Consider the following 19,646-nt stretch of genomic DNA (forward strand, 5'->3'; position numbering starts at 1 on the left):
GACATAGACTAAACACTTAGACAAACAATATAAACAGTATAAACACTAGATAAAACAAGACAGACTAAACACTCAGACAATATAAACGGTGTAAACACTAGATAAGAACTACACACAGACTAAACACTCAAACAGACAATATAAACAGTGTAAACACTCTAGATATGAACTAGACATAGACTAAACACTCATACACACACACACACACACACACACACAAATTGGTTCAAATAACCAAACAGTCAAGGGCACTTGAGGTACAGCAGGTAAACATGAAACATGAAATAAGCAGAATAAACAAACTAGCAGCTGTTAAGGTGAGGTAGTGCGGAATTCTCTCTCGCGCACACACACTTGTGCTCTCTCTCTCCCTCACACACACACATGCACACTCTCACACTCGCTCGCTCTCTCACACACACTTGCACACTCTCTCACACTCATGCATCTCTTGCACGCACTCTCTCCCTCATACTCGCAGTCTCTCTCGCACTCTCGCGCTCACTTTCGCTCTCGCTCTCACTTGCGCTCTCGCTCTCACGCTAAATGACGTTTCATTTCTGTCAAAACGAAAACACTGTTTTCAGACTGACCCATTTCACTTTGCCATGATGTTAAAAATGATCGTCAAAATGCTCCTGTTATAAAACAGAGCATGAATTCACCCGTCTCACTGCTGGGGCAGATCAGCATCAGTGAGACAGGTTTCCTTTCTCATACTGTTGTGTCGCTGATACACACACGTTAACAGACACTACAGTTTGCTGCAAGGCTTCTCAACGAGAAACTATTACTGCAGTAAATATCACAGAAACACAAAGCACTGATTTGAGGTGGAACCGCGAGGTGAGATTTTCTCACCTGAGATATGATTTAATGCTCACATTTAATCAGCAGTGAACTGAAATATTTAACTCTGCTTTGTTGCATTGATCACAAGTAATAACAGCGTGCCCGTGTAATAATTAAAGTATTTGTTGAAAGAAAGTGTGAAGTTCATGTGTTACAGATGTGACATTCAGGCAATGGACATGACGTTGGGGCCTTACAGATGTGACATTAAAGTATTACAGACGTGATGTGTACATTTTATTATTTAGATGAAACATTTAGAAACGAGAGCTGTGCCGGCGGCTTGGTGCTTACAGGAAAAAAAAAGAGCCGAATAAGAAAGAAATCAAAATGTACACACGAAGAAAATAATCATGAGAGTCGTGGAAATTTAAAAATTTTAGTAAAACCACATCAATTAACCCAACAGATCATGTGTTTCTTTTACAGTTGTGGTCAGAAGTTTACATACAGTGACATGAATGTCATGGCAGTACTTGGGCTTTCAGTAATCCCTTCAACGGTTCTTTTTCTGTGGCAGAATGATTGTACAGCATCCATCTTTAATTTAAAAAAATAATTAATTAATTAAAAAAAGGCGGCACGGTGGTGTAGTGGTTAGCGCTGTCGCCTCACAGCAAGAAGGTCCTGGGTTCGAGCCCCGTGGCCGGCGAGGGCCTTTCTGTGTGGAGTTTGCATGTTCTCCCCGTGTCTGCGTGGGTTTCCTCCGGGTGCTCCGGTTTCCCCCACAGTCCAAAGACATGCAGGTTAGGTTAACTGGTGACTCTAAATTGAGCGTAGGTGTGAATGTGAGTGTGAATGGTTGTCTGTGTCTATGTGTCAGCCCTGTGATGACCTGGCGACTTGTCCAGGGTGTACCCCGCCTTTCGCCCGTAGTCAGCTGGGATAGGCTCCAGCTCGCCTGCGACCCTGTAGAAGGATAAAGCGGCTAGAGATAATGTGATGTGTGTGTGTAATTAAAAAAACCACTAGAATTTGGTGCACACGTTTTAATTTTCTGAAATCAACACAGGGTCAAAATTATACATACAGGGTCAAAAATATACATACGCTCACTTAGATTATTAAATCAGAGGTGCTGAAACTTCCAAAATGTCTCTTATCTTTCCAAGGCCAAGGTCTCTTAACTTCCTGTTAGTGATCATGATTGACTACAGCTGGTCGCTTCTCTGTGCCTTCATAAAAAGGGTTTGTTTACAGCACTCACTGGATTGATCAACACACAGTAAAATGGGAAAGTCCAAGGAGCTCAGTGCAGATCTGAGAAAGAGGATCGCAGATGTACACAACTCCAGAATGTCTCTTGGAGCCATTTCTAAACAACTGCAAATTCCAAGATCAGGTCAAACAATTGTATCCAAGTTATTGTCAGATGTAGTCACTTTGCCAAGCCACTTTGCTTCAAGAAAACCCAAACTGTCACCCTCAGCTGAAAGGAAATTGGTTTGGATGGTCAGGAACAACCTGAGAACCACCATGGCACAGCCCTGCCATGAACTGGAAGCTGATGGATCGCTGTCTACAGTTCAGATCACCGTGGACTAAGAGGCTGCTATCCAAGAAATAACCCCCTGCTTTGAAATTGACACCTTCAAGCTTAACTAAAGTTTGAAGCTGACCACACGGACAAAGAAAAAGCCTTCTGGAAGAAAGCTGTATGGTCAGATGAGACAAAGATTGAGTTGTTTGGCCACAATGACCACCATGTACAGAGGGACACTGTAGCAGCTGGCGGTGGTGGTAGGATCATCATGCTCTGGGGCTGTTTTGCTGCCAGTGGAACTGGTTCATTGCACAAAGCGGATGGAATAATGAAGGAGGAGGACTACCTCAGAATTCTTCACTGTAAACCATTAGAAACTTGAACACGACTTGGGAGTTACAACAGGACAATGAACCCAAACACGTATCAGAGCTGGTTGTGGAGGATAAAGCAGGTGAACATTAAGCTTAAAAACAAGTCCTGAGTTCAACCGTATTGAAAATATATGGACCGTGCTTATAAGTTGAGTCCATGCCAAGGAGAAAAAAAAAACTTAATTGAACTCTACCAATTCTATGAAGAGTCGTGAAATATCCAACCAGAAGCTTCTTCATGGTAAACAGAAACGAAGAGACATTTTACCCAAATATTAGGTGTGCTGTATGTATATTTTTGACCCTGTGTTAATTTCAGAAAACCCAAAGAAAATAAAACTTGTGCACCAAATTCTAGTGGCTTTTTTTTTTTAATTAAAGCTGTATAATCATTCTGCTACAGAAAAAGAACAGTTCAAAGAAATGACTGAAAGCCCAAATACTGCCATGACATTCATATCAAAGATGACATTCATGTCATTGTATGTAAACTTCTGACCACAGCTGTATATATTTCTATTTTATAACTTCTACATTATCGAGTCAGCACCACAGATATGGTGTTTGCGGTGCGTCAAGTGCAGGAGAAATGCATTGAACAGCATATGGACCTATACGCAGTGTTTATAGACCTTACCAAGGCCTTTGACTCTATTAACAGGGAGGCACTGTGGTCCACACTCACCAAACTGGGCTACCCATGAAAGTTTACTACGCTGATCAGGCTGTTCCATGAAAACATGACTGGGCAAATCCTTTCTGATGCTGAGTACTCAGACTCTTTCAACATCTCCACTGGTGTGAAGCAAGGGTGTGTCCTTGCCCCTGTGCTGTTCAACTTGTACTTCATGCAGGTCTTGCTCCACACAGTGAAAAACCTCGATCTGGGAGTATACATCAGGTACAGAGCTGACGGATCAGTCTTTGACCTCTGCCGTCTCACTGCTCGAACTAAGATTGTGGACAAACTCATCCAGGAAGTTGTATTTGCTGATGACTGTGCCTTTATGGCACACAAGGAGAGCCACCTACAGGTGATTGTGGACCGCTTTGCAGAAGCATCAAAAGGTATTTGGTCTGACCATCAGCCTAGGAAAAACAGTGGTCCTGGTACAACCAGCCCCAAACACCACCATAGACACAATGCAACTGAAATGTCTGGAACACTTCCCATATTTGGGGAGCACAATCTCTGCAGATGGATCCCTGGACAAAGAAGTCGTCACAACCAGGATCCAAAAAGCAAGCCAGGCACTTGGGAGACTTAGGGTAAAGGTCTTGCAACAAAAAGGCATCAAACTGACCACCAAGATCAAGATCTATAAAGGAGTAGTACTCTCTTCACTTCTTTATGGATGCCAAAGCTGGACCTTGTATCGCAGACATATCAAGCAGCTTAAGCAATTCCATATGAGGTCACTACATAAAATCATGAATATTTCTTGGCAGGGGGCAGCACGGTGGTGTAGTGGTTAGCGCTGTCGCCTCACAGCAAGAAGGTCCGGGTTCGAGCCCCGTGGCCGGCGAGGGCCTTTCTGTGCGGAGTTTGCATGTTCTCCCCGTGTCTGCGTGGGTTTCCTCCGGGTGCTCCGGTTTCCCCCACAGTCCAAAGACATGCAGGTTAGGTTAACTGGTGACTCTAAATTGACCGTAGGTGTGAATGTGAGTGTGAATGGTTGTCTGTGTCTATGTGTCAGCCCTGTGATGACCTGGCGACTTGTCCAGGGTGTACCCCGCCTTTCGCCCGTAGTCAGCTGGGATAGGCTCCAGCTCGCCTGCGACCCTGTAGAAGGATAAAGCGGCTAGAGATGATGAGATGAGATTTCTTGGCAGGACAGAGTCACCAACCAGGAGGTGTTAGACTTGGCCCAATGCACAAGTGTTGAAGCAATTCTGCTGAAGTCCCAACTTCGCTGGACTGGCCATGTTATTAGAATCTCTGACAACCATATCCCCAGACAACTAATGTATGGGGAATTGAAGCTGGGCACATGGAAAAGAGGAAGGCCCAAGCTGAGATAAGGACACACTAAAAAACAACTTCAAATGGTGCGGCATCCAACAATCCTAACTGGAGTCGTTAGCTGCTGATAGAACAGCTTGGAGGGCAGTCACATCCTGAGCGACTACATCTTTCGAAGGGGATAGGAGGCAGCGCCTCAACGCTGCAAGGGTCAGATGCCACAGGACGGCATCCACAGTAGTCCTGACAACGGACCACTGATGTACAAAGTGTGGGCGTCTGTGTGCCTCAGCATTTGGTCTCAGGAGCCATATGAGGTCCCACCCCCCATGATGAGAACACAGACAGTCTTCTTCGGCAACGAAGGACCACCACCACAAAAACATTTTAGGAGTTTCAGACGTTCGTTTTCCAGGACAAAATTAAATGTTGTACCTGAGCAGCGCATTCCATCCATAAGGAGCACTTTTCAGATTAAAAAAAGAAAGCATAATGAAGGCTACGGGTGCAAAAGTTTGGTGCAAAATGAAGAAGCGAGCGTAACGGTCAAAGTGTCCAGAAGAACTGTGGCTGGTTCTGTAAGATGCTCAGTAAAACCTACAGCTCATTTCTGCATAAAACTGCACTCATTGTACCTGAGACTTAGTCTGGCTAACGCGACTTCAAAGCTCTGCGAGCATTTGGTCTGGCAAAGCTATTAAGCCCAACCGTTTCCCAAAGGCGTGGTTGACCCGCCTCCCTGAAATGCCTCAGTTTGCTACTGGTCGAAGCCAGAAAAGGCTGTGACGAAGCTTAAACCAATCACATCACTCTTTCCTCTGACGTATGTGACGCGACGGAAACTGCTTGAGTAACAGGAAGAAGATAAATACCTCCAGGGCTGCTCTTTGCTCCGTTTTCAATGAGAACTTCCCGTTGAATGCTTTCAATACAGCATCTACCGCTGTGTCAAAGGCTTGCCGCTGCTCCATGTTCGTAATGTTTCTAGTGAATGAAGCGCTTCCGGCATAGATTCTGTAAACAATCTATGGCTTCCGGTCGCAGTTCTACTACGTCACTGCCTTGAACGCGCCTCTACCCAGGGCCGCTGGAGATGCTCAAAGTTGACTGGTTCCCGATTTTTCGGGAGCTTGGAAGAGCTGGAGATAGCTTGCCTTGCCAGACTAAGCTCGCAACAGGCCCTCGTGTTGCGTCACACTTAGGATGGGTGCGCCCAGGCTACCTGAGACTACTGTTTTTTGTTTTTTTAAGCAAAGGGTCGTCTCACACCAAATACTGACTTTGTTTCATTTATTATGGCTTACTGACTACAGTATTTTTTTTTAAATGCTGTAACATTTCATTTCATTATTTTTAAGCCACTTTTGGCTGACAGCATTTCTTTACGTGTGCCTAAGACACTTGCACAGTACAGTATATTTTATATATATATATGTAAAAATAAACTTACACACCCTCCTGTATTTCTCATTAGGAATGTGTGTCTAATCTGGCTCAAGTCAATAGAAAATAATTAAATTACGAGCCTTTCTTGGTTTGTAGCGGTTAGCGGCGACAGTCAGAAGTCACGTGTCACCTGTTTACAAAAAGTTTCCACACCTTTCTAGAATGGATTGGAAAAAAACAAAAAGTGAACACATGCAGCTGAAACATGAATCTCTAACCGCAAACAACTGAAATCTGAAACATTCCAGTGATTTGACAGGTTTAGCACAATGACCGACATTAAAAAAATAAAAATAAAAATGACACTACATCCCCCCCACACACACACTCCAATAACTAACACCTCGTCTGCTCCTTTTTGCCATTCACAGTCATTGCTTGCATCTGCTCTAACGGAATAATCTGTAAACGTACCTCTGCCATGGCTATGATGGTTAACGCAGCTTCTCTTGATCCTCACCTCACTCTGTGTGTGTGTGTGCATCCATGTGCAAATCCTCCCTCGAGCCACTTCCAACACTGATGCGATTTTCCCTAAACAGGGAGCATCTCCCTGAAAAAACCCGCCCACAAGTGGATGCCAAACACACACACTAACTCTCGCACAGAGTTTGGGCCCCAGCTGGCAGAAACAGGCTGCCAGGAGCGATTATGAGCGCGGAGAAACAGCAGAGTCAGGAGACGAGGAGACGAGGAAATGAGAAAAGCAGGGTGAGAGGGAGGGAAACGGTGGAACATGGAGGTGTGGAGAACGCAGGACAGAGTCACTGTCACATATGGAGGAATGAGAACCAGCACAATGACATCATATCCTGAGAGTGAAAGCCTGAGCGGTTTAGCAGCGTCAGTACAGCTGGAATTCTTCTGCTGCAAAAAGTACCGAAACTTCAGCAAAAAAAAAATAAAAATACATAAATTTAAAAACACAAAAACACACCTGGCTTTTTTTTTTTTTTTTTTTTTAAACCCACTGGTACGGATGGTAGAACTTGATTTTTGGTTCCTGATCATATAGACCCCTTGTGCATGTTGCCACACATCACGTGATAATTTCACCTGGGGGTCAAACAGACACCGTCTTTCCTGTAAGCAAGGTTTAATCTGTCTTCAATATGGAGAATTTTTTGTCTCATCTCATTATCTGTAGCCGCTTTATCCTTCTACAGGGTTGCAGGCAAGCTGGATCCTATCCCAGCTGACTACGGGCGAAAGGCGGGGTACACCCTGGACAAGTCGCCAGGTCATCACAGGGCTGACACATAGACACAGACAACCATTCACACTCACATTCACACCTACGCTCAATTTAGAGTCACCAGTTAACCTAACCTGCATGTCTTTGGACTGTGGGGGAAACCGGAGCACCCGGAGGAAACCCACGTGGACACGGGGAGAACATGCAAACTCCGCACAGAAAGGCCCTCGCCGGCCACGGGGCTCGAACCCGGACCTTCTTGCTGTGAGGCGACAGCGCTAACCACTACACCACCGTGCCGCCCGAGAATGTTTTGTGCTGGAAAAAAAAAAAAAAAAAAAAGTACATTCCCACATCTATGTAGCTAATGCTAACGCGAGGCCACAAATCTACACCGTCACTCCAAATGTTTCGAGGAGTTTTGTCCAGATCATAGCCACTATTAAACTAATTTCTGCGTATATCTATCCTTCACTTCTTTCTGACCAAGATTATCCATGTAATGCGGTAGTAGAGCTTTTTTTAGCTGCAGTTTTCTTCAGACATCTTCAGTATCACTCGTCTTCAGTACGTGACCAAAGTTCGCTTGTTCCCCAGGACAAAGGTAGCGATGGTTGCTAACGTAAATGTGTAATCAGTGCAAGGGGTCTATTGGGTACCAAGAGGTACTAATGGTTTGGGGGCGGGGCTAGGAGTTCACTGTGTTCATTAAAGTTCCAAATGAGTTACTCTAAATATTCTTCTTTATTTCTCTCCCTTATTTACCTTCTTGTTGTTTCAGGACAGACTTTTTTACGTTTTGTATTTGTCTGCTTTCTTTTCTATCCAATTATTTACTTACTTTATTGTTTTTCTTTCGATCTTGTTTCATTTCTTCATGATTTACTTTCTTATTTACTTTTTCTTCCTTGCTTCCCCTTTCTTTCATCTTACTCCTCCTTTCCCCCTTCTTCCATTTCTTCTTACTTGCTTTCTTCCTTATTTATTTACTCCTTTTTCCTTTCCGCCCTTCTTCCTTTCATTCCCTACTTTCCCCCTCTTTCTTTCCTTCCCTACTTTCCCATCTTTCTTTCTTCCTTTCATTCCCTACTTCCCCCCTTCTTTCTTTTGTTCCCTACTTCCCCCCTCTTTTTTCTCTCTTTCTTCCTTCCTTTTGTTCCCCATTTCTCCCCTTTCTTCCTTTTGTTCCCTACAGTGCCTTGAAAAAGTATTCATACCCCTTGAACTTTTTTCACATTTTTCCACCTTACACCCACGAACTTAAAAGTTTTTTATTGAGATTTTATGTGATAGACCAACACAGAGTAGCACATAATTGTGAAGTGAAACGAAAATGATAAATGGTCTTCAAAATTTTAAAATAAAAATAAAAATCTGAAAAATGTGGTGTGCATTAGTATTCAGCCCCCTGTCCTCTGATACCTCCAAATACAATCCAGTGCAATCAATTGCCTTCAGAAGTCGTCTAATTAGTTAATAGAGTCCTACTGTGTGTAATTTACTCTCAGCATAAATACACTTGTTCTGTGAAGGCCTCAGTGGTTTGTTAGAGAACACTGAAGAACAAACAGCATCATGAAGACCAAAGAACTCACCAGACAGGTCAGGGATAAAGTTCTGGAGAAGTTGAAAGCAGGGTTAGGCTATAAAAAAATATCCCAAGCTCTGAACATCTCAAGAAGCACTGTTCAATCCATCATTCAAAAATGGAAAAAGCATGGCACAACTGCAAACCTACCAAGACATGGCCATCCACCTAAACTGACAGAGCGAGCAAGGAGAGCACTGGTCAGAGAAGCAGCCGAGAGGCCCATGATCACTCTGGAGGAGCTGCAGAAATCCACAGCTCATGTGGGAGAATCTGTGCACAGGACAACTATAAGTCGTACACTCCACAAATCTGGCCTTTTTGGAAGAGTGGCAAGAAGAAAGCCATTGTTGAAAGACAGGCATAAGAAGTCCCGTTTGCAGTTTGCCAGAAGCCATGTAGGGGACACAGCAAACGTGGAAGAAGGTGTTTTGGTCAGATGAGACCAAAGTTGAACTTTTTGGCCTAAATGCAAAGCGCTATGTGTGGCGGAAAACTAACACTGCTCATCACCCTGCACACACCATCCCCACTGTGAAACATGGTGGTGGCAGCATCATGCTATGGGGATGCTTTTCTTCAGCAGGGACAGGGAAGCTGGTCAGAGTTGATGGGAAGATGGATGGAGCTAAATACAGGGCAATCCTGGAAGAAAACCTGTCGGAGGCTGCAAAAGACTTGAGACTGGGAAGGAGATTCACCTTCCAGCAAGACAATGACCCTAAACATACAGCCAGAGCTACAATGGAATGGTTTAGATCAAAGAATATTCATGTGTTAGAATGGGCCAGTCAAAGTCCAGACCTAAATCCCATTGAGCATCTGTGGCAAGACTTGAAAATTGCTGTTCACAGACGCTCTCCATCCAATCTGGCTGAGCTTGAGCTGTTTTGCAAAGAAGAATGGGCAAAAATTTCAGTGTCTAGATGTGCAAAGCTGGTAGAGACATACCACAAAAGACTTGCAGCTGTAATTGCAGCAAAAGGTGGCTCTACAAAGTATTGACGCAGGGGGGCTGAATACTAATGCACATCACATTTTTCAGATTATTTATTTATTTAAAATTTTGAAGACCATTTATTATTTTCATTTCACTTCACAATTATGTGCTACTCTGTGTTGGTCTATCACATAAAATCTCAATAAAAAACTTTTAAGTTGGTGGTTGCAAGGTGGAAAAATGTGAAAAAGTTCAAGGGGTACGAATACTTTTTCAAGGCACTGTACTTCTCCCTCTTTCTTTCGTTCTCTACTTTCCCTCTTTTGTTCCCTACTTCCCCCCTCATTCTCTCTTTCGTTCCCTACTTCTCCCTCTTTCTTCCTTCCTTTTGTTCCCTACTTCTCCCTCTTTCTCTCTTTCATTCCCTACTTCCCCCCTCTTTTTGTTCCCTACTTCTCCCTCTTTCTTTCATTCCCTACTTTCCCCCTTTCTTTCTTCCTTCCTTTTGTTCCCTACTTCTCCCTCTTTCTCTCTTTCGTTCCCTACTTTCCCACCTCTTTTTGTTCCCTACTTCTCCCTCTTTCTTTCATTCCCTACTTTCCCCCTTTCTTTCTTTCTTTCTTTCTTTCTTTCTTTCTTTCTTTCTTTCTTTCGTTCCCTACTTCTCCCTTTCTTTCATTCCCTACTTTCCCTCTTTTGTTCCCTACTTCCCTCCTCATTCTCTCTTTCGTTCCCTACTTCTCCCTCTTTCTTCTTTCCTTTTGTTCCCTACTTCTCCCTCTCTCTCTCTTTCGTTCCCTACTTCCCCCCTCTTTTTGTTCCCTACTTCTCCCTCTTTCTTTCATTCCCTACTTTCCCCCTTTTTCTTCCTTCCTTTTGTTCCCTACTTCTCCCTCTTTCTCTCTTTCGTTCCCTACTTTCCCACCTCTTTTTGTTCCCTACTTCTCCCTCTTTCTTTCGTTCCCTACTTCCCCCTTTCTTTCTTTCTTTCTTTCTTTCTTTCTTTCTTTCTTCCTTCCTTCCTTTTGTTCCCTACTTCTCCCTCTTTCTTTCATTCCCTACTTTCCCTCTTTTGTTCCCTACTTCCCCCCTCATTCTCTCTTTCGTTCCCTACTTCTCCCTCTTTCTCTCTTTCGTTCCCTACTTCCCCCCTCTTTTTGTTCCCTACTTCTCCCTCTTTCTTTCGTTCCCTACTTTCCCCCTTTCTTTCTTCCTTCCTTTTGTTCCCTACTTCTCCCTTTCTCTCTTTCGTTCCCTACTTCCCCCCTCTTTTTGTTCCCTACTTCTCCCTCTTTCTTTCATTCCCTACTTTCCCCCTTTCTTTCTTCCTTCCTTTTGTTCCCTACTTCTCCCTCTTTCTCTCTTTCGTTCCCTACTTTCCCACCTCTTTTTGTTCCCTACTTCTCCCTCTTTCTTTCGTTCCCTACTTTCCCCCTTTCTTTCTTCCTTCCTTTTGTTCCCTACTTCTCCCTCTTTCTCTCTTTCGTTCCCTACTTCCCCCCTCTTTTTGTTCCCTACTTCTCCCTCTTTCTTTCGTTCCCTACTTTCCCCCTTTCTTTCTTTCTTCCTTCCTTTTGTTCCCTACTTCTCCCTTTCTCTCTTTTGTTCCCTACTTTCCCCCCTCTTTTTGTTCCCTACTTCTCCCTCTTTCTTTCGTTCCCTACTTTCCCCCTTTCTTTCTTTCTTTCTCTCTTTCTTTCTTCCTTCCTTTTGTTCCCTACTTCTCCCTTTCTCTCTTTTGTTCCCTACTTTCCCACCTCTTTTTGTTCCCTACTTCTCCCTCTTTCTTTCGTTCCCTACTTTCCCCCTTTCTTTCTTTCTTCCTTCCTTTTATTCCCTACTTCTCCCTCTTTCTCTCTTTCGTTCCCTACTTTCCCCCCTCTTTTTGTTCCCTACTTCTCCCTCTTTCTTTCTTTGTGAAAAGGGAAATTATATTCCAAATGGTTGTCAAAGGAGGAGAGGGAAAAAGAGACTGGTGAGGGAACGACTGTTTATAGCATATTATACTGTTGAGAGCTGCTATAGTGGGATCATAACAGGAAGTAGTTTTGTGGACGTTCCACAACATTAAAAGTTTGATGTTTCGTTCATTAACAAATAAAAATTGTAATTGTTAGAAGAGTGCTGTGGTATAAGAGGAATAAAACTCCTCAGGTGTGCTGTTCCAGGAAAATAATCAACTTATTGGTGGGAAATGAACTCAAACCTGTTTAGACCGTGTCCTGTTTTTGAATGCTCGTGCCTGAACTAAATGACACAGGGCCACATGTTTACAGTGCTGATTGTTTACAATCCCTTTTATGGCGTTGTCTGTGGACTGGGCTTTGACCATCACGTGCGTTATTTAGTGCTGATTTAACCGAGCCATTGTGATGGGGAACAGATTTTCCTCTCTCACGCGCTCTCTCGGTTTCTGTTACAGAGTGGGCTTGCTATTGTTGCGCTAATACCCTCATTAAAAAAAAAAAAAACTCAGTGGCCCTGGCTATGAGGACAAAGACAATCGTTCCAGCCTGAAGGTTAAAAGGTCAGTTTGTAAAAGAGGACATGTTTTGAGGAACCCTTTGGGTAATAAGTATCTACTGAAAGGACACTTCAGAACAGGGGTTTAAGGCTACATCCACACGACAACGGCAACGAGATTTTTTTTTTTTTAAATATCGCGTCCACATGGGCAACGGATCAGTAAAATATCATCAGGTACATATTGCAACGCAACACTTGCTGAAAACGATGCAATACACATGCCACACCTCACATGCGCTGTAAGATGGTCCCATCGGAGACACCAGAACAATAGAAGTAGTAGACGCATGCACATAAACCCCTTCTTCTGTAGCATTAGCCACATAAAGTTTTGATTATTAATCAGTAGCGTAAAATGAAAGACGTGGAAAGAGGAATGAACGGGGGTAGATGGAAGCCGGTACGCCAACATTCTGATATCCTCCAGAATTCTTTAATGGTCCGGAATAAATTGAATGCTACACGTTGATGGATTACTTTGTTCTTCTACGCCCTTTTTGAGGAATGTATTGTCGGACTTAAACCAACATCTGAAGAGGTGAGATCACTCCTTTTTTTCCTATTTTTGCTGGCGGGATTGTTTTTGTTTTTGGAAAGCGCACGGGCGGTGTGCGGTTTGGTTATACTCAGTACTTCCGCAGTGTTTGGACTAAAGACTCTGCCCTAAGGGCTATTCTCTCTCTCTCACTTTGCACCGTTACACAATAAATATTCACAGTGAAAATATTTTGTAAACGCGTTTCATGAACCAAGTTATAGGATTTGTTGACAACTTGCATCAAGTTTGTTACACTTCTACCCGGCGTGAAGCACTGGCAGTCATGTGGTTGTGACGTCATCATAAACAAATCCGTTCTACTCATCCAGACAACTTCGCAACAGCGCCGTTGCCAGATTTTTCCACTCTGGAATCCATTCTCAAAAGATTTCGTTTTGGGGCACCCAAAACGCCGGTGCCGTGTGGACGCCAGGCCGAGACGATAAACAATTTTATCAGATTCACCTGAATCCATTACCGTGTGGACAGGCCCTAAGAGTACTGGTAGCTCTGACTATCAGCTAAGCCTTGTTGCTCGTCAGGGAGAGCAGGTGGTGTTAATCAGAACAAAACACCAATCACAGAGACATTCAGCATGTCAAGGTCACAGTCGTGGATTTCACACCTTCCTTAAAATGATTCACTTATCAACTCGACACTAAACCTACTGGCTACTGGAAGCCAGTTTAAACTTCTAAAGCCAATAGAGACAAAGAAACCCCTGGATTAACTCCATAATCAACTAGGGACTTTTTCCAATGTGAACAAAGTTGTGTTTTGGAGCTCCATGTGAAGTTTGGCATAGATACACTTCTCTCTCAGTGAGTTACAGCTCCGGGACTGCTCAATTTTGACACTAGGAGGCGTTTTTCCTTGTGTTATTCAGCAGAATTGCTGTGCGCTTGTACCAAAGTGAGATCAGTGTATGGACACTTCCCCTTCAGTAAGCTTCTGTTCCCATATCATGCAATTGTGCATCATCATAGTCCTTTATTCGTCCATGCAAGCAGGAGTTGGACTGTTATCTGATGCTTTTCCTCCATTCAACTTGATCTTGTGCAAGACAACTGGATATTCCTTTGGATTGCAGATTTTGAACAACAACTTGATGCCAGCTTTCCTGAGGACAGCCACGACCCTTGGAACCATTCACCTCCAGGCACTGGACACGTTTCAACCAGTTGCTTTCATCACATCTCTCTACGTGGCCAAACCAACGTAAGTGACAGCATGGTACCTCATTTACAATAGAGTTAATGCCAACAAGACTCCTCAGTTCATCACAAGGTTTCATCTCCTTTCAGAAGGAGCCACACATCCAATATACCATGGCCATTTCAATACGATGAAATCTCTGAACATCAGCTTTTACTGGCCACGTTTCAGAACCATACATCAATGCTGAAGCTAAGGAAGGTCAGAAGAGGCAGCAACTCACGGAATTTCTTCCATCCACTGCACACTCTGTTGATGACAGCAGATTCAACTCCACCGCAGGCATCCAAGACATCACCAAGATAGCAGAACCTACCATATCAACGACCTCCAGATTGCAGTGACCAAGTTGTACCTCTGTCACAGATTGTACTGAATTCAAATCTCCAGAGCTACGTTTGCAGCAGAAGACAACAACCTGTGATAATGGACCTTTAATGCCACTACATCTTGCATGAACCCAATGACTGCAGCAAGAGCAGAAGATCGACTTGCTGCAACGCACTTTAAATCAGCACCGCGAGCTGGCCTAGTGGTTTGTGTGTCCGTCTCTTGACCGGGAGATCACGAGTTCTACTCGCAGTTGGGTCATACCAAAGACCATCATAAAAATGGTAGCTACTGCCATCAATACAGATGCAAGAGGGGAGTCAAACTCTCGTGGTTACCAGAGGACTCGTCCCCCACTGTAAGCCTAGTTACAGTGACCCCACTGGTAATCCCATTGGGCGGCACGGTGGTGTAGTTTTGTTTCGGTCAGGCACCACCTAAACTGATGATCACATCATCAGCTTTTCTTTGGCTAGTCAGACATGAGGTACAACACCACTCTTGCCGGAGCAGTTGGGGTCAGGTGCCTTGCTCAAGGGCACCTCAGCCAGTCCTGCTGGTCCAGGGACTTGAACCAGTGACGTTTTGGTCCCAAAGCTGCTTCTCTAACCATTAGCCCATGGCTTCCCCCTAAAAGGTGTAGTGGCCAACACTGTTGCCTCATAGCAAGAAGGTTCTGGGTTCGAGCCCAGCGGCCAAGAGGGGCCTTTCTGTGTGGTGTTTGCATGTTCTCCCCGTGTCTGTGTGGGTTTCCTCCAGGTACATCGGTTTCCCCCACAGTTCAAAGACGTGGTTAGATTAACATGGGCCAGCCATGGCCTGAAGGTTGGACTAAAGTGCCCTTGAGCAAGGTACCTAACCCACAACTGCTCCCCGGGCACTGTAGCATAGCTAGCTGCCCAATGCATCTTAAGGGCCTGGTTAATACTGGGATGGGAGACTGCCTGGGAAGATCAGGTCCTCGCACGGGAAGAACTTTGACTTTGCCTGTTAAATCAGCCCTGCTTATGATATATGAAAGTATCATTGCTTTCAAGTTGCCCCGGAAAACGAAGAATCTCATGCTTCAGACACAATTTAAAGTCTGTCTCTATCAGAAACTCTATCCGGTTCAAAAGATATTGAATGTTACGCAGGATGTGTATGTATTGCATCGCTGCAACACTTGGTTTATAAATCTGGATTAAATCTGGAGTTTCTTCTTGACCCCTGAGTGATGCCTCCTGGTTGCAAAAACAAACTGGGATGCTACAGTGATTTCACACAAACAAAATCAAAAGACACCTTTCCAACCCAACAGAAGACGGTTGCGTCAGGCTGAGGAGTTCCATCCTTGCAGCAAGCATTTCATGTCAATTAAGTAGCTAATTTATTTTCATATCAGTGATGCTGGCATGCTAACTACAACCCCGATTCCAAAAAAGTTGGGACAAAGTACAAATTGTAAATAAAAACGGAATGCAATAATTTACAAATCTCAAAAACTGATATTGTATTCACAATAGAACAGAGACAACATATCAAATGTCGAAAATGAGACATTTTGAAATTTCATGACAGCAACACATCTCAAAAAAGTTGGGACAGGGGCAATAAGAGGCTGGAAAAGTTAAAGGTACAAAAAAGGAACAGCTGGAGGACCAAATTGCAACTCATTAGGCCAATTGGCAATAGGTCATTAACATGACTGGGTATAAAATGAGCATCTTGGAGTGGCAGCGGCTCTCAGAAGTAAAGATGGGAAGAGGATCACCAATCCCCCTAATTCTGCGCCGACAAATAGTGGAGCAATATCAGAAAGGAGTTCGACAGTGTAAAATTGCAAAGAGTTTGAACATATCATCATCTACAGTGCATAATATCATCAAAAGATTCAGAGAATCTGGAAGAATCTCTGTGCGTAAGGGTCAAGGCCGGAAAACCATACTGGGAGGGAGGGAGGGAGGGAGGGATGGATGGATGGATGGATGGATGGACGAACAGAGATTTTATTCGTCTCCAAGAGGAAATTAGGGAAGAAGCTTACAACATCTGGTATTCCCAGGCAATCTCCCATCCAAGTACCTGACCCTACTGAGCTCCTGAAATCAGATGAAATTGGACATTCTCAGAGTGGGGTGGCTGCAAGTTCGTTATGTAGCTATATTTATTACACATATTATACAGTGTATTTATTAGATATACTCATTCAAATCATTCATTTTTCAGTTAGTTTCTTCTCTTCCTCAGGCTCACAGGGAGTCCGGAGTCTCTTCCGCCCACACTGGGAGAATTCACCCCACAGGAGATGCCAGTCATTAGATACATTATACCGGATAGACATATTTAATAGGTATATTCTCATTTTTATATGATATCATAATAAAATTTTGCCATTATGAATCACCTCAAGTTGAAAAGCGACAAAAAAAAAAGCTCAATGTTAGTCATGCAGGTTTAACAAGCAACAAAAAGTACAAAAGAAAAAATAGAAAGCACCTTATCGAAGTCCTCCTGCGTGGCTCTCATCTCCTTCCAGGTTTTGTTGAGGAGCTGGATACAGATGCAGAAAAGTTCCTCCAGCAGCCTGTCCTGGGCGAAAAAGATGGGGTGATAGTTGGAGCCCGTTTCTGATGCTACGGAGGAGAGAGACAGAGAGAAAGAGAGATTAATGAGAATGTTTTAGGATTGGATTAAATGTGAGAATCTCTCAAATTTAAGAAAATAAATAAAGTGTTCTGAAGTTAACGGAGAAAGAAAGAAGGTGACGGCTGGATAGAAAAACAGAATAAAATGGAGGGAAAGAAAGAAAGGGAGGAAGAAAAAAGAGAATAAATGGATGAAAAGAAAGAAGAAAAATTTAAAAATGGAGGGAAAAAGAAAGAAAGTGAGCAGCGTCAGAGCTGTGGACCTGCACTGGACCTTCAGAACACCTCTGACACGAGCTTCTCTTCAGCACTGCTTTATTACAGACTGATGGACGCTAACGAACGTGCTATAAAACGTTATAAACCCTTTCCAAAAAAATAACCTGCAGGGTTTTTGTGTTTTTGTTTTATAAAATGGGACATTAATGTTAAAAGCGTCTCCGTGTCGGATTAGCAACATGTTTAAAAGTACTGCAGTATATTTTCTGTAAATAATGCAAAACTTATTATACCCTCATTATACACTGCTTTCTAATAAACACTTTTGCAAATTTACAGTGAGGTCTGAAAGACGAGTGAAAATGATTCTGCTGTTTTACAATTTACCACAAAATATATTACTGAAACGACTCGAGCGAAAAGGAGAACCTTTGAAATTGGTGACATGAATCTCAGTCTAAGGCCGAATCCCATTTCACCCCTTGGACCAACCCCTTGGCCCTTCCCCTCCATTTTGCGCGTTCACGTGAAGGGGTAGGGCTTCTGTACCCCTCCAAACGGAGATTTTCCTGGAGCTGACTCCGAACGAAGGGGTTTGAGTGATTTCCCACAATGCCATGCGGATTTCAGCGAGATTTCATGCGGATTTCAGAAAGATGGCGGTTCCCGCGGCGAAAGATTGTCATAAATGTATTTTCTCCATTATTTACGTGTTTTAAGTTGTTATCCAGAGGAAACACGCCGCTTGATTCGCTTTCGAGCTGAGAATGAGCAGCGATTTCTGAAATCCAAGCTGCTGCTAAAAAGCTTTGGGAGTGAGTATTGTTTTCGGTTGCTTGACTGCGTACGTTTTGTTCTGTTATTCTCGCTTTTATTGTTTACAAGTGTTCTGACACCTCATTCTGTCGGATGTGGTGCACGAAGCGCCAAAGATATCCCATTCAGTGGTGTTAGTTAACAAATCACACCCTGCCAGCAGAGATTTCTGGCTCTGGCTGTAGCGGCTGGTCGCAGCCAATGACGCATTTGGTCGCGTTTTGCTAACGTAAACGCTGACGGAGGTACGCGATGACGTATGCGATCGTTGAAGGGCTATCCCAATACGTAAGGGTTGAATTTCAAGCCCTATCCCTTGTAGCTCAGTTTCAAGGGGAAGGGCCAAGGGGAAGGAGGAGGGGAAGGGGGAGGGGGAGGGGTAGAAATTAGAATTGGGATTGGGCCTAAATCTAAAGTCCTTCCCGCACCTTGCACTCGAGCTGACGTGGAAACGATCAGATCATCGGAGTACCGTCTGAACACGTGCTTCAGTCAAAGAAAAATCTGACCTTTAGCATGAAGCAGTTAACGCGATCACTAAATCACACGATGGCTTACGTTCAAATCGGGACCGAGAAACCGTCAAGGAAAATATTTCCAAATTCTAAAATCTGTTTATTTCTAATTTTTAAAGGATGTGATCTCAGACTTTTGGACCCCACTGTACATCAGTCTTGAACACGGCCTCTTATACTTGAACCAGATTTGCATTATTTTTTTACTTTTTAAACTCATTAGCATCAGTATTTTAAGCCAGTGGTTTTCAAAGTGGGGGCCGCCAGGGGGGCCTCAGAAAGTTGGAGGGACTATAACAAAAAAATTGCGAAAAAAAAATATATACTTTTTTAAAACCATTATTATTAAATATATTGTAATTAGTTTTTTAATCATTATTATAAAATATAATTATTAATAATAATTAGTGCTGTCAAAAATGTCGCGTTATTAACGCATTAACTTGACTCAATTTTAACGGCGATAATTTTTTTATCGCGAGATTAACGCTCTGTGACATGATGTAGGTTTTTCATAAGCTTTTGAAACTGCCAGGAACTTGGAACAGAGACTTTGCTTAGAAAAACGATAGCAGCTAGACTGTAATGCCACGCCCCGCACAGCCAGAGTCCTCTGCCCTCCCCCGAAGAGCCATGGTGCTCGGCTTAGGTTTCGTTTTCCCATCGGCGGCTCCAGCCCCACTTTGCAGTGGCTGTGACAAGACGTGTTATGCTCTGCAATAAATAAAAAAAAAAAAACATTGGTACAACCAGTGTTCGAACTATGCCGATATTTTCGAGGGGTCCCTTTTTTTCCCTTGGGGGGGTGCTTGCGCTGGTCTCAGAGAGCGGATCTCCATCGCGCGCTCACTTCGGATATGCAGATGCTTCCCGTTACACACGATTGCTATGTCAATAAACATCATTTTGCCAATATTTTAGAGACCCCCCAACATTTCCCAAATCACGTTTTCAAGGGATCTCATGTCTGTTTCAGGGGATCTCGGATCCCCCGAGTACCCCCGTAGTTTGAACGGTGA

The 19,646-nt window shown here is 43.6% G+C and overlaps 1 protein-coding gene across 1 annotated transcript in view; it reads right to left on the bottom strand.

Moving 5' to 3' along the window:
• elmo3 (engulfment and cell motility 3) overlaps positions 1-19,646 on the bottom strand; it is a 95,131-nt gene that overhangs the window by 14,829 nt on the left and 60,656 nt on the right. The window contains exon 15 of the mRNA XM_060928441.1: positions 16,929-17,065. Coding sequence (XP_060784424.1) covers positions 16,929-17,065 — 137 coding nt within the window. The remainder of the gene's footprint in view (positions 1-16,928; positions 17,066-19,646) is intronic.

This window comes from Neoarius graeffei, chromosome 8, assembly GCF_027579695.1.
Source record: "Neoarius graeffei isolate fNeoGra1 chromosome 8, fNeoGra1.pri, whole genome shotgun sequence".
Taxonomy (NCBI): Eukaryota; Metazoa; Chordata; class Actinopteri; order Siluriformes; family Ariidae; genus Neoarius; species Neoarius graeffei.